This window comes from Gekko japonicus, unplaced genomic scaffold (genome assembly GCF_001447785.1).
Source record: "Gekko japonicus isolate JY-2015 unplaced genomic scaffold, Gekko_japonicus_V1.1 scaffold346, whole genome shotgun sequence".
NCBI lineage: Eukaryota > Metazoa > Chordata > Lepidosauria > Squamata > Gekkonidae > Gekko > Gekko japonicus.
In genome coordinates, this window is record NW_015161414.1 from 79,092 (window position 1) to 97,231 (window position 18,140).

General features: G+C 42.3%; 1 protein-coding gene across 1 annotated transcript; it reads left to right on the plus strand.

Moving 5' to 3' along the window:
- The first annotated feature begins 347 nt into the window (after window positions 1-347).
- Window positions 348-17,657, plus strand: PARL (presenilin associated, rhomboid-like). The gene is made up of 10 exons (XM_015427484.1): window positions 348-493; window positions 2,781-2,973; window positions 6,580-6,720; window positions 8,917-8,965; window positions 10,145-10,240; window positions 12,761-12,910; window positions 13,378-13,448; window positions 14,835-14,936; window positions 16,672-16,769; window positions 16,987-17,657. Exons 1-10 carry the CDS (start codon window positions 423-425, stop codon window positions 17,081-17,083), a joined length of 1,068 nt encoding a protein of 355 aa, XP_015282970.1. The 5' UTR covers window positions 348-422; the 3' UTR covers window positions 17,084-17,657.
- Window positions 17,658-18,140: the final 483 nt, after the last annotated feature.

Genomic DNA, 18,140 nt, shown 5'->3' on the forward strand with positions numbered 1-18,140 from the left:
ACAAGGTATAATGCCAGAGATTTCACCCTCCGAAGCAATAATTTTCTCCAGGGGAACTGATCTCTGTAGTCTGGAGATTAGTAGTAATTTTGAGGATTTCCAAGTCCCACCTGGAGGTTGGCAACCCTAAGCGTCAGAGAGACCGAGACCGTGCTGCAGTTGCGAACCGCATAAACACACACTAAATGGCTCCTACCACAATCCCATTTAATATAACCCAACGAGAGTCCTGACAACAGAGGACGCAACTGAACGCAAAAGCCCCTTCAGGCAGGACGGAGCCTTTTCAAAGGCAGCAGGCGCGGCCTTTCGGTCCTTTGTGTTCCTGTGACGTGTTTATGCTGCGTCAGTAGTGCCACTTCCAAGATGGCTGCCGGAGAGGTTTGGCGACCCGGAAGGTTTTTTTTGGCGAGTTGAAGAAAATGGCGTGGACTTGCTGTCCCCGTGTTTGGGTTAGACGGGAGTTATGGTGTAGTGGAACTCGGTCACGTAGGTACGATAACGCACCCCCTTCCGGAGGAGGCCGGTGGAGTTCTGGGGAACGAGTTTGGGATGGTGGACGAGGACTCCGTGGGCTAGCGGCCTTTAAAAGCGCTGCGATTTTGTCCAGAGCGTGGATGAGTAATTGCAACAAGATTGATTCTTTTGATTCTAGGTTTCCTAGACGTCATATTCTTAAGTAAATAGGCCCATGGTCGGGATTCAGATTCTACGCCTCTTTCCCCCTACCCCCCGATATAGGAAAGCGTGAGGAATATGAGAAACTGAGTGAAGGTGTTGAAGGGCTCATGCAGGCGTGGTTTAACTTTGGTAAAAACTGAGGAGGCTCCCCAGAGAAGAAATGTGAGCAGAAGTGTTATGAATCAAATGACCCGGGGCGGGGGGAGTTGCTCTGATCCTTTGTTCCCTTCTCATCAATTCTTGCAATTTGGACATTCAGATCTAGGCATTAGAGGTCCTGAATTTGTATAGTTTTTCTGAGTGAAAAATGGCAATGCAAATTTGCCCACAGATTGAACTCAGTTTCAAGGTTGTGTATCCTTGGGCCTAATCTGATCAAAGATACATGAAAAACGTTGCAGTTATTCACAATTAATTACGCAACTTAAGTCGTACTGGGGCATGTTGTGAGACGTGTGTGTATTATGTGCCATTAAGATTTCTCATTTATGAGGACCCTATGAATTAATAACCTCAAAAATGTCCTATCATTAACACCTTTCTTGGGTCTTGCAAAACGAAGGCTATGACCGCCTTTATTTAGTCAATCCGTCTCACGTCAGGTCTTCCTCTTTTCCTATTGCCTTTAACTTTTCCTAGTGTTTTGGTCTTTTTCAGTGTGAGAGGATGATATTTTTGTTGGGGAGGGGAAATATATGGGCCAAAGGAGAATAGGACTAAACGTTTTATTTTAACAAGGAGCTCATAATGAAGAAGCAAAATGAACAAGCCACTTTCTCGATATTCTTATCTTAATGCAATTTAGTGTTATTTTTTCTACTTGTTGGATGCTTTTTATAAAGAATCATTTTAATACTTTCTAGTGAATTAATATAAAACATTTGTCTTTGTGTGCTGATGTTATGGGAGTGTGTGAGCAGTGGAGCAAAGAAAGAAATTATTTAGCCAAGGTCGGAGGCTGACCGCAAAGCTCTTATTTTATCTAGAATGTGTTCTTTAAAGGTCCTTTGATGGTGATGTGGGTTAACGTTTGTTTTCATGCTTTTCAAGATTCATTCTTGTAGCTCTTTGCATCTTGAAGTAGTGAAAATAACATTTAAAAAAATTATATGTGGCAAAGCTAGATTCTAGTAATGGTCTCATGACTTTACAGGGCTCAGCAGATCTTTTGAAAGTGTACTGTACTTATAAACATAGAGATTTCCTGTTAAGCGATCTCATGAGAACCATCAGGTGAAAAGCAGGATTACAAATGTATAGGTGAAAATGATGATAGTGTCAAGACAAATAGAGTCCTGTAGTATCAGCTGAACCCAGAAGATGTATTTCTTTGGTAGCACCTTCATCATTTAAGACAAAAAAAACCTGACCTACACAGTCACACTCAAAGTTAAAGAGGCAGATGAAGCTTTTGGAATGTTAGGACATTGCAGAGCTGGAGAAATACAGAAAAGGGCAACTAAGATGCTTACGGGGTTCAAGCACTTTCCCTATGATGAAAGGCTGATGAGTCTGAGACGTTTCAATTTAGAAAAAAGATGACTGAAGGGGTGGGACATGATAGAGATTTATAGAATTATGCATAGGGTGGAGAGAGCTGACAAAGAAAATTTTCTCCCTCTCCCACAGTCCTAGAACGTGAGGGCGTCCAGTGAAGCAGATGGGTAGTAGATTCTGAATGGACAAAAGCAAATACTTCTTTACACAGAAAGTTATTAAAATGTGAAATTTACTGCCAGAAGATGTACTGATGGTCACAGGTATAGATAGCTTTAAAAGAGGATTAGATTCATGGAGGAAAGGTCTGTCAGTGTCTACTAGCCATGGTGACTGAGAGGAATTTCCATGTTCAGAGGCAGTCAACCTCTGAATCCCAGTGCCAGGAGGCAACATCAGGATAAGGTCTTGGCCTTTATTCCCTGCTGTTGGCCCTCCAGAGGAACTAGTTGACCACTGGTCTGATCCAGCAAGGCTCATCTTATGTTCTTATGAGTGCCTGAGAAGATTTTTTTGTCCAACAAAGAAAATGGTGTTTCTTCATAAGCAGGAGACATTTAAAATGAGTTCGTTTTGTGTTTGCTATGTATTTCCTTGCTTAGATCTACCTTGTATATACAACAAAGAAATGGATTCAGAAGACCAGCACAGAAGAGTGATTTCCAAAGGCCTAACTCAGGAACCAGTACCAAACCACAGAGAAGTGGTTTGTCTCCTCCGGTAGAGAATGTAGTCTTTCCCACACCTTCCCATTCAGTGAAGAAGCTTGTGAAGCCATTCTTCTTCACAGTTGGGGTAATAATGCTTTCAGTGTGTTACATCATGTTAACAGCTATCCTCTGTCACTGACACAATCAGATTTATTAAGAGGAAATATATAATTATATACAGAACAGGGCTTCCTGGTCATACAGAGGTTGGATTTTGGCAGACAGAGCCAAATGGTGTACAAAGTAGTATTGTCATAATTATCCAGCCTATGGAAGGCACAGGACGCTTATACCAAACAGAGTCTGGCAGTTATGGAGGTTGTAGTTCACACTTAAAGGCCAGAACAACAGTTCAGTAAATAGAGAACTGTTGAGTGTTTTTGGTAATATGGATTATTTTTAGTTATGGGTGTACAGGTTGCACAACTGTCTCTGTGATTTTGTTTGTGCCATCTTGTGTGTTTGCAGATTTTATTCATTTATTTCAATTTATATCCCGCCTTTGCCGGGGCAAACTGGCTCAAGGCGGCGTACACAGGTAAAATGTGGTAAAACAATAAATACAATAAAATTCACATAAACAACAATTTACATAGAGTGCTAATAATACTGATAGCGGCGGTTACTATACATGGTCCGATGAAGAGAGGCAATATCCAACGATGACCCATAGGGCTGTAGTATGTTCAGTTTCCGATGTCTCATTCATCAGTGGCGGCTCCTATTCAAAGGACTGGTGGAAGAGCTCCATTTTACAGGCCCTGTGGAACTGTAAAAGGTCCCACAGGGCCCTGATGTCCTCCGGGAGCTCATTCTACCAGTGTAGGGCCACCACTGAAAAGGCACTGGCTCTTGTGATGACCAGTCTGGCATATTTCGAGCCAGGGAGAGTCAGGCGATTTTGTGACCCTGACCTCAGTGCTCTCTGGGGCACATATGGGGAAAGGCAGTCCCTCAGGTAGGCAAGCCCCCGACCATATTGGGCTTTAAAGATCAGAACCAGCACTTTGAAACGAATCCGGTATGTTATTGGCAGCTAGTGCAGTGCCTTCAGCACAGGCTGGATATGATCTCGTATGGAGAGACCCATCACCAGCCTGGCTGCCGCATTTTGCATTAGCTGCAGCTTCCAGATTTGGGACAAGGGCAGCCCCATGTACAGAGCGTTGCAGTAGTCTAGTCTTGAGGTGACCATAGCGTGGATCAGTGTTGCCAGGTCACTGCGTTCGAGAAAGGGAACCAACTGCCTGATCAGCCGTAGGTGGTAAAAGGCTGACTTGGCAGTGGCTGCTACTTGGGCCTCCATTGTTAAGGCGGCATCCAGGAACACTCCCAAACTCCTGATCCTTGGCGCTGGCACCAATGGCATCCCATCGAAGGTCAGTAGTGGGATCCCTAACCCCGACCGACTCAGGCACAGGACCGCCATCTTCATTGGATTCAACTTCAGTCGGCTCAGTCTAAGCCAGCCCGTCATGTCTTGAAGTGCCCGCTCCAGGTCATCTGGGTTAGAGTCGGACTGACCGCCCAACAACAGATATAGCTGAGTTTCGTCTCCGAGCAATCTGGGCAAGGGGGCGCATGTAGATGTTAAATAACATTGGGGATAACACTGCCTCTTGAGGAACCCCGCAAACTAGAGGATACCTCTGGGACATCTGTTCCCCTAACGCCGCCCTCTGTCCCCGACCTTGGAGGAAGGAGACAAGCCATTGCAAGGCAAGCCCCTGAATCCCAGTCTTGGCGAGGCGGTGGATCAGTAACTGATGGTCGACCATGTCGAACGCCACTGACAGGTCCAACAACAACAGTACCACCATACCGCCTTGATCCAGATGCCTCCGAAGGTCATCTGTGAGGACGACCAGTACTGTCTCTGTCCCATGGCCTGGCCAAAAGCCGGACTGGAATGGGTCTAGCATGGAAGGGTCATCCATAAAGCTCTGCAACTGAATCGCCGCCGCTCTCTCAAGTAATTTGCCCAAATAAGGCAAATTGGAGACCGGCCGATAGTTGGCCAATTCAACCGGGTCCAAGGATGATTTTTTCAAGAGAGGGCAGACCATCGCTTCCTTGAGTGCCCCTGGGTACAGTCCCTCAAGGAAGGACTTGTTGATAATATCCCTGAGAGCACCTAGCAACCCCTCACGGCCGGCTTTTATGAGCCATGAAGGGCACGGATCAAGGCAGCACGTGGTTGGGTGTACCGTTGAGAACAATCTGTCAACTTCCTCAAGGCTGAGTGGACTGAAATAATCCAGAATAGAACCAGAAGACGTGCATGGGGCCTTGAGTTCACTCACTGTCTCAATTGTGGCAGGGAGATCACGACGGAACAACAGGACTTTATCTGCAAAATAGCTTGCAAAAGCCTCACAGTCAATTTCCAATTCCCTAGCTTTTGGTCTGCTCTGTGGCAGCTCTATTAATGACCAAATAGTTCTAAACAGTTGTGCTGGGCGTGAGCTAGCAGCCGCGTAGAACTCTCTCTTCGTAGCTTTGACTGCCATCTCATAGGATCTCATAAACATCCTATAGGATGCTCTTGTTGCTTTGTCACGAGCGCGCCACCACCGTCTCTCTAATCGTCTGAGCCCTCATTTCATCAGCCACAGCTCCTCAGTAAACCAAGGAGACTGCTTAGAGCGAGGGTGCAGAGGGCGTCGGGGAGCGATCTTGTCGATGGCAGCTGAGAGTCAGCCATGCCAGTCCTCAATTAGCTCATCTAACGAGCCGCCAGGGAGCATAGGATCCCATAGAGGCATCTGAAGCCGCTGAGGGTCCATTTGGCTCCGCGGGCGAGCTAAAATGTGCTTGCCGCCCAAACAGGGTTGAGGTGCCACATTCACGTGGGCCTTCAGGTCATGGTGGTCCGACCATGGAACCGCCATAGCAGAAATCTGGTCCACTGTGACCCCCCACTGCAAAGATCAAATCAAGCGTGTGACCGGGTCTGTGAGTGGGGGCTGTTACATATTGTGAGAGTCCTAGTGCCGCCATGGACGACACCAGGTCCACCGCCTGTGAAGAGGCCGCATCATCGGCATGGACATTGAAGGCGCCCAGGACTATCAGTCTAGGGTACGCCAATGTCCAGCCAGACACAGCGTCAACCAGGGATGACAGGCCATCGGCCGGTGCATTGAGCGGTCGGTACAGTAACCAAATAGCCAAACTCTCCCCAGCTTCCCACACAAGACTCTATGCCTGTGAGCCTCAATGGTGGGAGCGCCCTGAAGGAGTAAGCCTCCCGTATGAACAAAGCTACTCCCCCCCCCGCCCCTTAGTCCGTGACTGGTGGAGGACGGAGAACCCAGGTGGAACCAATTGGGAGAGCGCTACAGTCTCTCCATCTTGCACCCAGGTCTCCATCATACAAGCCAGATCTGCATTTTGCTCCAGCAGGCATAAGACTGCGGTCTTATTATTTACACAACATCAGTGTTGGAGAGGGGTCGTTAATCCTAGCCCCGCTGGCTGCCTCCTTTGGGTTGGGGCGCAGGCTGGAAGGTGGCTGAGCTTCTCTGTTTCTCTGTCCCCTTCATTTTCCGCCTGGCCCCACCGCTGTACTTTCCCCTCCCCAAGAGCACTGGTATACCCTGTCCCGTCATCGCCATTTGTTGATGGTCTTTGCATTTTAACTCTGTACTTACTGTCTTCTTACATACCTTGATTATAATTATATTTATAGTTTTCAGGCTGTGCTTTCGGCTCAGCGGCTATTTGGCAATATGAAACTCTCAAAGCAAAGTTCCAGAAGTATTTTGAAAACACTCAAACAGAATGGTTGGATAGGATGAAACTACGTACAGGGCTGGAAGTCAGAAGAGAGGTATGAGGAACTTGTTCTGTATAATAACACAAATTTTGTTCTTGTTGTGAAACCATATTAAAACACAGGTGCTCTGTGCTAACTGGTAAATCAGTTTTTCATTGTTGTGGAATGAGTTCATTGACACTGTCTGCTATGTCTTAATATCCAAGAGCTTTGCAAGACACCTGAATTTTTTTTGTGAATCACAAAGAAAACAATTTTGCTTTTTGTATAATAATGTATTGTATAAAGGGTTCTAAAAATTGCATGGATATTAAAATCATAAACAGAATGTTTATTTGACTTTTATAGCATTTTGTTTGCTGTATTTTGATTAACAAAATTTGAGTCCAGTGGCACCTTTAGGACCAACAAAGTTTAATTCAAGATATGAGCTTTTGTGTGCACGCTTATGTCTTGACTAAAACTTTGTTCCCACTGGACTCAAGCTTTGTTCTTCTGCTTCAGACCAACATGGCTACCCACCTGTATCTGTATTTTGATGATTAGCAGTTTCCAGCATGGCTGTACAACTGTAATAGGGTGCTTTTATTTTTCCTGCCTTGGCAGGGTACCTTGTGCAGTTTGTTTATTTATTTAGAAAATGTCTGTTCCACCTCCATGGAAGCTGCTGGAGATGGCTAACAAAATAAAGCATCATAAAAACACAACACAAGTTGTTAACAATTTAAAACCTAGCCAGGACATAAAAACAGTATAAAGCATTAAGTGGCATAAAAAGATTCCTCAGTACTGAATTGATGTACAGGATCCAGAACTGGCAGGGTTTTTTAACCATCCCCTTAGCTTTTTATATCTTCAGAATGTTCCTGATTTTAAAAAATCAAAAAAGAAAACAATATTCTCTTGTTTTCAGTCGATGTGGGCACTTAATAACTTTTCTTTCTCTCTTTAGGCATTTGGAGATGCCTCAGTGACATTATTTATTCTCTTATAAACCCAAACTATATCACAGCAGAATATTGCGTAGGTTGGAAAATTCTGATCACGGGCCAAATTGGTACATTTGATAGAGTTTGGCTTGATAGGAGATAAGATCATGTGGATCTCAAATGTAAAAGAAAATAAGATATTTCTTTAAAATTCTTTGATCTCTGGGATGGAGTCTGTACTTATTTCAAAAGCCATGTACAAGGATTTAAGAGACAGCCAACCAGGGTCTGTTGCCTTCAAGTGTGTGTGACTTTGACGAACAAGTACACAGGAAGCAAGAAATTACTCCATAGCAAATTAATCTCAAAAAGCATGGGGTTGCTCGGGTAGGGTTGCCATATCCCAGTCCCCCAAATCTGGATTGTTTAATGTGCATATTATGCAAATTGAGCATTTTTTGTTGGATGTCACCTGCTATTTGATTGCATCGTTTTACATTGTGTAATGTACTTTAAGCCTCAGTGCAAGAGATGGGCTATAGATAAATACTAGTTGTATTGTTTACCAGTTGCTCTGTCTCCACTTCTGGCATCTATCTCAAAGTTGGGGAAGGATCAAAAGAAACATCTTCTTACCTGTCTATGTGGTCATGCCAGGGTTTGCTCATGCTTTCTCCGTGGCCTAACTAGATCAGGAGGGGAGTTTGCCATTTGAGAGGGAAAATGAAGGTTTGGAGTTGCTACTCATAGGTTTACCTCAGACACCTGAAATACTAGACTCAATGGAAACTCACATGAGAAGGTTCTAGAAATAAATCATGAAAAGTCCATGAAGTAGAAAATCCAGGCAGAGCACAGAAATTGCTGCACATTGTCATATTGTAGCTTTGTCAGAAAGTATGGCTCTGACAAGCTTCCTTTTGAACCTGGGCATTTTTCTTCTTAGTTGGCACATGCAAGAGAGAAACAAAGCCGAATATTGTGGCTTCTCTTATATGTCAATTATTGCTATGATTTCCCTCATTGTCTGAAACAACAGAAATGACTAGATAATCAACAGAGAGCAACTGGTAGACTTACTTTTGTGCTTTAATAAACTAGAGAAGAACTATAGTGCAGTCATCCATTCAGGAAGAACATTTCTATATAGTTTTCTTTTGGGGAAAGTTTGGGATAAGAGTATTATTTGTGTAATGCTTAAATGCTTCTGTATGTTGAAAACTGAATAGTACGTGGCACATACACGTGTGTGCGTGTTTAATCCCTTGATGTGCTGGATAACTTGGGTGTCCAGATGATGCTTTTGCTCATTTTCTTTCAGATTAACCTGTGGTGGAAGTCACTGAGTGAAGGGCAACGTGCTGTCTCAGGTTTGTGTTAGCTTACAAGTATTAGACATTCTCGGGAAGAGAGATATGACAAACAGGTACAGTATGTCACTGGATGGCTGTTAAACCTAGGGCAGTCTTGCCTACCTACATGTTTATTTTGCTTCTCTAGGTATTTACTTTGGCATTTATATGCTGCTTTTGTCTCTGCTATGACCCCAAAGCAGCTCCCCCACAAATAGAATTTCAGCAAATATAAAAGGGAAACAAAAATATACAGCATGAATTCCAGGCTGGTCCTAGAACTGCTGGGGAGTTGATTCACAGCCATAAGCTGCAAGCCATGGGCTAAGAGACAAGACCAGGAGTCCTTTGGCTGCTGCTAAATGGCTTGTGCCTCTGACTTCGGCCAGACTTTTATTACCTTCAGGCAGGAGGGGGAGCAGAAGCTCAGCTTTAATGTTATACAGGTTCCTAAACATTCCTGGCATCTATCCTCTTTAAGATAATATTATGGACACATTTTATTTCACCTGCTAATTTCTGTGTGGTATGGTGGCATATTTGAGTCAGATTATTCCTGAAGGAGTATTACCTATCTGTTCAGATGGAATAAACCTGTCTTCTAGGGTACTTGTGTGGTTGTTGGTGCTGGAGTCAGTTGTGTACTTAGAAAGATGTGTGTATTACTTAGGATGCCACAAAGAATGTGCTTTATGCAGTTATTATATGTTTTTAATAAAGTCAGTAACTGAAAAAAATCAATATTTCAAGAAAAGTGTGATTACAGGATGTTTAAGACAGCCGATTTTTAGTTTTCCTCTTGTATTTTCTCAGCTGTTAGCTGGAAAATTCAAGGCTTTATCACAATCATGACTCAAATCTTTAGTTTTGTGTTTAATTTCTTAAAACTCTTATAATACTGAAAATAATCAGGTGCTGTTCTTTTTGATAAATTATGCGTAATGGTTTGCAAGAGACATAAATAAAATGTATTTCTTCATTTTGTGCATTTGGACATGAGAGCCTTAATAGAACAAAATGAAAGTGTATTTAAAAAATTTATTGTATTCAGATATTCCTGCTTAAATGCATTTTTTAAAATAGTCATTTTATGGTGATTGTATTTACAAGAGCTTATTAATTCTTGCACTATATATGTTGTAAAATGAATCCTTTTCCTGATTGTCTACTTTATCACTTTATCACTTAAATTTGTAGGCATTATAGCAGCAAATGTCTTAGTATTCTGCTTATGGCGGGTACCTGCTATGCAGCGGACAATGGTCACATATTTTACATCGAATCCAGCTTCTCGTAAGTGTAGTGTAATTATAGTGCATACACATTTTTGTAAATTGTGTTTTGTATTGGTTTTTGATTCACCCTTGCTTTGGCTGTATGATTTGGGGATTCAGTATCAAAGAAAGAGATTCAGCAATACACACAACTAGGGATGTGCATTCGGTTCGTCCAAACTGACTACACCCCCGAAAATGGCCCATTTGAGCCCCTTTCGGGCTGCTGTGGGCTGATTCAGATTCTCTGATCTGAATCTGCTTGCCGCCGAATTGCTGCCATTATATCCGCTGAATTGCCCCATTATATCCTATGGGCCATTGAAGTCAATGGCGAAAACATAGGGTATATTCTGGGGGCTGGAGGGGAGGGGGCTTGAGGGAGACGCTCCAGACTCGCAGGGTAGCTGCTGGAGCCTCTCCCCAAGATACCCACCAAGTTTCAAAAACATTGGACCAGGGGGTCCAATTCTACCTATAAAATAGTACCTGCACGGAGATATTGGTATAAGACCATAAAAGAAGCCATGTTGGATCAGGCCAATGGCCCATCCAGTCCAACACTCTGTGTCACACAGTGGCCAAAAACCAGGTGCTATCAGCAGGTCCACCAGTGGGGCCAGAACCCCAGAAGCCCTCCCACTGTTGTCCCACAAGCACCAAGAAAGTTGGGTATCACTGGCCCAGACAAAATGTTCCATCTATATCTTGTGGCTAATAGCCACTGAGGGACCTCTGCTCCATATGTTTATGTAATCCCCTCTTGAAGCTGTCTATACTTACAGCTGCCACCACTTCCTGTGGCAGTGAATTCCACATGTTAATTACTCTTTGGATGAAGAAATACTTCCTTTTATCTGTTCTAAACCTACTGCTTATTAATTTCATTGAGTGCCCACGAGATCTTGTATTGAGAGAAAGGGAGAAAAGTACTTCTTTCTCTACCTTCTTTATCCCATTCATAATTTTGTAAACCTCTATCACGTCACCCATCAGTCACTGTTTCTCCAAGTTATGGAGCCCCAAGCGCTTTAACCTTTCTTCATATGGAAAATGTTCCATCCCCTAATGATCATTTTAGTTGCCTTTTTCTGCACATTTTCCAATGCTGTAATATCTATTTTGAAGTGTGGTGACCAGAACTATACACAGTATTCCAAATGAGGCTGCACCGTCAATTTATACAGGGGCATTATGATAATGGTTGATTTGTTTTCAATTTCCTTCCCAATAATCCCCAGCATAGCATTGGCCTTTTTTATTGCCATCGCACACTGAGTTGACATTTTCAGTGAGTTATCTACCATCAGTCAGTTTGGTGTAGTGGTTAAGTGTGTGGACTCTAATCTGGGAGAACCAGATTTGATTTCCCACTCCTCCACTTACAGCTGCTGGATTACTTTGGACAAGCCATAGCTCTGTCAGAGCTGTCCTTGAAAGAGCAGTTCTCTCGGAGCTCTCTCAACCTCACCTACCTCACAGGGTGTCTGTTGTGGGGAGGGGAAGGGAAAGGAGTTTGTAAGCTGCTCTGAGACTCCAAGTGAAGGGCAGTCTCTTCTTCTTCATGACTCCAAGATCTCTCTCTTGGTTGGTCTCCACCAGTTCAGACCCCATCATCATGTATTTATAGTTACTGCCAGTTTAATGAATTGTCAAAATGAATATTTTATACATTTGAGACTGTTTCCTTGGCTTATGATGTATTGGCCAGGTTAGAATTGTGCATGTTAGGTATTCTTTTTTCACTTGAAAGTATGGAACTCTTCTTCAATGAACAATTCTTCAGCTGAAAAGGCAGATGTGTTGGAGACCCATGGCTTCAAAACTGGATAGATTAGTTTCCATGTCTGTGAAACACTGATTATCCAAACCTTTTTATGAGTTTGGACTCCTGGGTTCAGTCCCCAAAATACTGTGAAACAGATTCTAGTTCATATTTTAAAACAATAGTAAGAAGTTATCAGTCACAAGTAGCAGGATAGATTTTTTGAAGGAGGGATGGGTCATGATGACAGGTGCTTGTAAGGAAGATAAAGAAATGCCGCCTCCTTGTTTCTGCTTCTGAAGTGTAGCCAAGTATTTGAATTTTATGTGAGGGTTTTGGAAGAAATATAAGGAAGCTAATCCATCAGACTTTTAGTGGTCCATGTTCTTTCTAAAGAGTGTATGGTGTTATGGACAGTCAGTTAGTATGAAGCTTTTGAAACAATTTTTTTTTGTTTCTGTGCACACAATCAGACTCTCTTTACCCTAGGATTACCCTAATTTTGCAGAAACATATGCCATAGCCCCTGCGTTTTTTGATCTGCACAGGAGGGTCACCAATTGCTATTAAATGCATGATTAAAAAAACTGACACTCCACCCCTACTGTCATATAGGAGTTAGAATGCTGATCATATTTTATTTTAGATGGATAACACTGAATGGTTTTTGTGACACATGTACACTTTATCTTGTCAAGTTTTCTCCAACAGGTAAATTTATAAATTAAGAGTGAATATAGTATTAAAATGATCTGTTTCCCCCCTTTTACCTAGGAGTTTTGTGCTTTCCCATGGTGCTGTCTACCTTTAGCCATTTCTCATTTCTGCACATGGCAGCCAACATGTATGTTCTGTGGAGCTTTTCAACCAGTATAGTCTCTCTTCTGGGACGTGAGCAGTTCATGGCAGTATATTTCTCTGCTGGTAATAAACTCAGAAGCTTGGTTATATTTAGATGTTTAATTCTACCCTGCTACAAATTGCTTTAAATGTGACTGATTTTTAGAAAGTACTTTGTATTGTGTCTTTGGGAGGGGCTGTGGCTTAGTGGCAGAATGCCTGTTTTGCATGGAGAAGCAAAGGAAGGGGAGCCTTGAAAGTCTATAACATGCTTTGAAGTCTCAGAATAAGGAGATAAGGGAAAGGAAAGCATTTACTCTTCATGCAACTTTGAGATATGCTTATCACCTTGTACATACATTCAAGTCAAGCATGTCTCTGGAGAGGTAGCTTATAAACTTTCTAAATAATCATCTGTTAAAAATTGTTCCTCCTTAGAATAGCTTTAGTTGGGTAAATGAGAGGGATGGCTAGTACAGAGGAAAGGAATATTCAAGATCCTCGGGTTCCTCAGTGATGCTGTGTTTCCTAACTATATTCTAATTTTCTAGGTGTTGTTTCCACATTTGTAAGTTATGTCTGCAAAGTAGCCACAGGGAGGTTTGGACCATCACTTGGAGCTGTGAGTTCCACTTCTGAATTCAAGTTAATCTACCTGCTCTTCAGGAAGCATTTTGAGCATAGTGTGTTAAGCAGAAATAGGTATATTTGGGGGGAGCTGCCACAAGATACATTAATGAAATTTGGGGACTTTTCTGTAAATTGAATCCCAGCATCAAAAAAAAAAAGGATAGATAAGCGTTAGTTTTTAAAGTGACTTCATTGTGATGTCCTTTCATTCCAGTATGCACCTTTTAAGGTATTCACTAAAGGAATATTGTAGATAATTTAAAACTTGTGGTGCTTAGTTCTTTAGGTTTTGATCTTGCAGAAGTAGAACTGGTTAGGCCAGCTACATTGATGACCTAGACTTCCGCTATAAACTCTTACCTTGAATCAAGTTCCACTTGTTCGAATTACATATATTCATAGTAATTGTTACAGAGGGTTACAGTTTTACTGTTTGACTGATCCTGTGTATGCTTAGTCTGAATTGTCCCACCAAGGTCAAGGGGATTTACTCCAAAACAAGGCTGTGGTACTGTGAAAACCTAAGACTGAACTAAACTTGATGGGATTTACTAAGTAAAGTTGCATAGGATGAGGCTGCAAGGTGCATAGAGCTGTAGACTGAGTTGAGTTTAGAATCCAGTGGCACTTTTAAGACCAACAAAGATTTATTCAAGGTATACTTTGAATAAACCTTTGTTGGCTTTAAAGGTGCCACTGGATTCTAAATTTGTTCTACTGCTTCAAACCAACATGGCTGACCATCTGAGTTGAGTTTGTTAGTGTTGCAAATAATTTGGATATGTTCTAACTGCTTTTGTAGTTTCCATGACAGTGTTTTGATAGTGCATACATTTCTGGTGGTGGTGGAAAGTGCCACAAGTTGCTGCTGACTTGTGGCGCCCTTGTAGGGTTTTAGGTGGTTGACCATTGCCTGCCTCTGCATCATAAGCCTTGTATGCATTGGTGGTCTTCCATCCAAATACTAACCAGGGCTTACCCTGCTTAGCTTTTAAGATCTGACCGGATCAGGCTAGCTCGGGCTATCCAGGTCAGGGCAATTTCTGCCTGACCATTTTAGATCAAAGAAACTTTGTGTCTGAGTAAAGATACTGTGATTTCTTAAGCAATTTGGCTTAAACCCTTTCATTGAAATAATTCATTTGAAACTTCTGTGGAAGGCTGCAGTGTTTGGGGACTTTAAAGCTAGTATACCTAGGCTCCTGCTGCATCCTTTCCCCATCTTACATATGTTCTAACTTCTTGGACCTGGAATAGGAGTTGGTATATCTCTGTTCGAAAAATTAGAAGTTAATATACTTGTCTGAGGTTGTAAAGTAATAGTATTAGGTCATGTGGTAATGCTCTTAATTTAACTTGTATTTTAATATAATTCTAGTCGGGCGCTATAATGACCATCCTTGCAGCTGTATGTACAAAGATGCCAGAAGCCAAGCTCGCTATAATATTTCTTCCAATGTTCACATTTACAGCTGGAAATGTAAGTATCCGTTGGAGTCCACCTTTCTTTTTTCTGCCTATCAGCAAGCTGAGCACACTTCTGTTTTATCAGTATTTCAAAACTGCATGCAATTTAAAAGTTAATTCAGCTCAAGAGACACATTCACTGTTGCACTGTGTTCTGTTACAGTAATGAACAATGTATAGTTGCATTACATTGTGGCATTTCACTTCTGAGGAGGCAGAATTATGACATTTCTAGCTGTTTAGTTAGATTTTATTGCTAAAAGTGTGGGCCAGGATCCAAAGCCCTACTTTGGGTATGACAATCTGCATGGAGTTGGACTATGAACAGTGGATCCCCTTGCCATATCGTAAACTGCGTTTGAATGTTTCCCTCCTTTATCCTCTCACCTCAGTATCAATGTCCTAGTAGCAGAGATTTAATATTTTAAAATGATACTTTTTAAAACAGCCATTGGAGGAAAAAGTTTAAAATATATAGGGGCTCTTTCAAAAGTTAACTAATGGCAGCTTTGGTACAATTTTAATATTCCAATTGTGGGTTGTAGGTTTTCTGGCATAGTTTGGCTGACCAAATGCTGTACTTTCCACAATAAAAACATAACTCTTTAATCTGCTAAAATTGACATATATTTTGTCATGCATCTAGGACTTAGTTTGAGGGCTTTTGATTGCTTGGCCCTGTTGCCCTAATTGTGATACATCTTGTTGCTAGTTATTCCCCCCCCCTCAACTGTTCCTGTTTAACCTGTGGTGAGTTAAGGCTTGGAGAAAATGATGTGCTGAGCCCACTGAGGTAGAAACCAAGGCCATAGTAACTAGGATCCAGCCCAAATCCAAGTACAGCCCTCACTCTTACTCTTCATAAGATTATTCATGGGATGGAGAATAGAAAGAGCTGTTTCCCTTTTCCAGTAATAGTAGAAAAACTCAAGACACCCTATGAGGTTGGTGGGTGATAAATGCAGGACAAACAAAAGGAAATACTTCTTCACTCAACGAGTGATTACATTGTGGAATTTACTGCCAGTAGATGGTAGTGATGGCCATGAGAGACATCCAGCTGTCCTCAAGCAGAGCCAGGGCTTTCTCTGCCCTGGCTCCAACCTGGTGGAACTCCCTACCAAACAACACCCATGCCCTGCAGGACTTGTTACAGTTCTGCAGGGCCTGCAAGGCAGAGATGTTCCGACAGGTATTCAGTTGAGGACAGTAAGGGTTCCATCTTGGCACTCAACCCCCCCCCCCCCCCGGGGGAAAGGGGGCTTACTGGGGTTTTTACTGGGGTTTGTTGCACCATCTCCACTTGCTTTCTGTTTGTTACTGGTTTAATGTGTTCTTAATTGATGTTTTTTTACTATGTTGTACACTGCTCTGAGCCTGGCATGCAGGGGGAGGGTGGGTGGAAAATCCAAATAAAATAAATAATGATCATGGATGGCTTTAAAAGAGGGTCAGACAGTGCTAAGAGGCAACATCAGGAAAAGGCCTTGGCCTCTGTGCCCTGTTTGTTGGCCCTACAGGGCAACTGGTTGCCTGCTGTGTGAAACGTTATGATGGACTATGGACCACTGGTCTGACACAGCAGGAATCTTTATGTTCTTAAAGGCTGTTGCCTATGCATGGCGGAAGAGACTGTTTTATGAGGAATGTTTCATAGTTTTCCTGTTTTTGACCTACTGAAACACAAGCTTAATTTTGTTGATGTCTGTTGGAGTCTTACCAATGCCATGTTGTTTACTTACTTCTAGGCTCTAAAAGCCATTATTGCAATGGACAGTGCAGGACTTGTTTTTGGTTGGAAGTTTTTTGATCATGCTGCTCACCTTGGGGGAGCTCTGTTTGGCATGTAAGTTTTTTTTATATACTATATTACTATGGCAGTGTAACACTACTTCATATTGAAAATACTGCAGAAAAATATAGCAGTTCTTACGTTACAGACACTGCATTATTGCTGAGATGAGTTTTCAGCCAGTGACCTCATGTTATTTATCTGTTAAATATTTGTTACATCTGTTATGTATCACATGATGGAATTTCAGCTGTGTTTTTATTGCTTTAAGGTGGTATGTAACATATGGAAATGAACTTATTTGGAAGAACAGAGAACCACTAGTGAAGGCTTGGCATAACATAAGGACTGGGAGTTCAAAGAAGTGAGTCACGGATGCTGAATTTTAGAAGATGCTGAAACAGCCGCAGCGTACTACTGAAAGTGGACTAGTTATTGTGCTGCCACCCAATATTAGGGGTTGGGATCTTTAGTTTCTAATGTGGCAGCCCACACTTGAAAATAATTGCATTTGGTAGTAAATGTGGCAGAACTGAAACAATAAAGATTTACCTTATTGCTTTATGAAGTGAGCCGATTATCATTTTCTGGACTATTTTGGAGTTCCCTTGCTTGGATCAATGGCCCAGTGGTTTAATTTTATTTTTTATCACAAGATAAAACAGTTGTAAATAATAATCATATTAGTGTCAAACTTGCAGAGCAATTGTAACATTACAAAACATGGCATCTCGTGACTGCAAATGGGCATATTGAATTACTGGCATACAGTGCTAAAAAGAATTTTTCTAGACACACCTTTGTTATGAAAGAATTCTGGTTCATGTTTTATTGTTTTCCTCATCCTCGTCTTACTCTTCTGCATGGTGTGTGTTTGACTTGAGTAGTGGCTTCTGTACTATAACTTATAGCCACACATTTATAAAGGCCTAATGTGGGCTGAGGAGCTGCGGTGGCTCAAGTGGTTAAGATGCTGAATTGCAGGCTGTGGAAGGTCAGTAGTTCAGCAGTTCGAGACCCGGGTGCCGCATGATGGAGTGAGCTCCCATCTCTAGTTCCAGCTCCTGCCAACCTAGCAGTTCGAAAGCAAGAAATTGCAAGTAGATAAATAGGTACCACTTCGGTGGAAAGGTAACAGCGTTCTGTGCGCCTTGGTGTTTAGTCATGCCAGCCACATGACCACGGAAACGTCTTCGGACAGCGCTGGCTCTTCGGCTTTGAAACGGAAATGAGCACCGCAACCCTAGAGTCGGATTCGACTGGCTTTCGAGCAAGGGAACCTTTACCTTTTTTAAAATTTATTTTGTTTGTTTGTTTAAACTGTTACATTGAGTATTTATATTTATTTACATTTTCTCCCCTTCCTTCCTTCCTTCCTTCCTTCCTTCCTTCCTTCCTTCCTTCCTTCCTTCCTTCCTTCCTTCC

What these genes read in the sequence shown, in the direction of transcription:
- PARL (XM_015427484.1), top strand. Translation starts at nt 423, where the DNA reads ATGGCGTGGACTTGCTGTCCCCGTGTTTGGGTTAGACGGGAGTTATGG. An exon ending in AGGGCAACGTGCTGTCTCAG is followed by an intron (nt 8,966 to 10,144) that starts GTTTGTGTTAGC and finishes TTAAATTTGTAG; the next exon opens with GCATTATAGCAGCAAATGTC. An exon ending in GGCAGTATATTTCTCTGCTG is followed by an intron (nt 12,911 to 13,377) that starts GTAATAAACTCA and finishes CTAATTTTCTAG; the next exon opens with GTGTTGTTTCCACATTTGTA.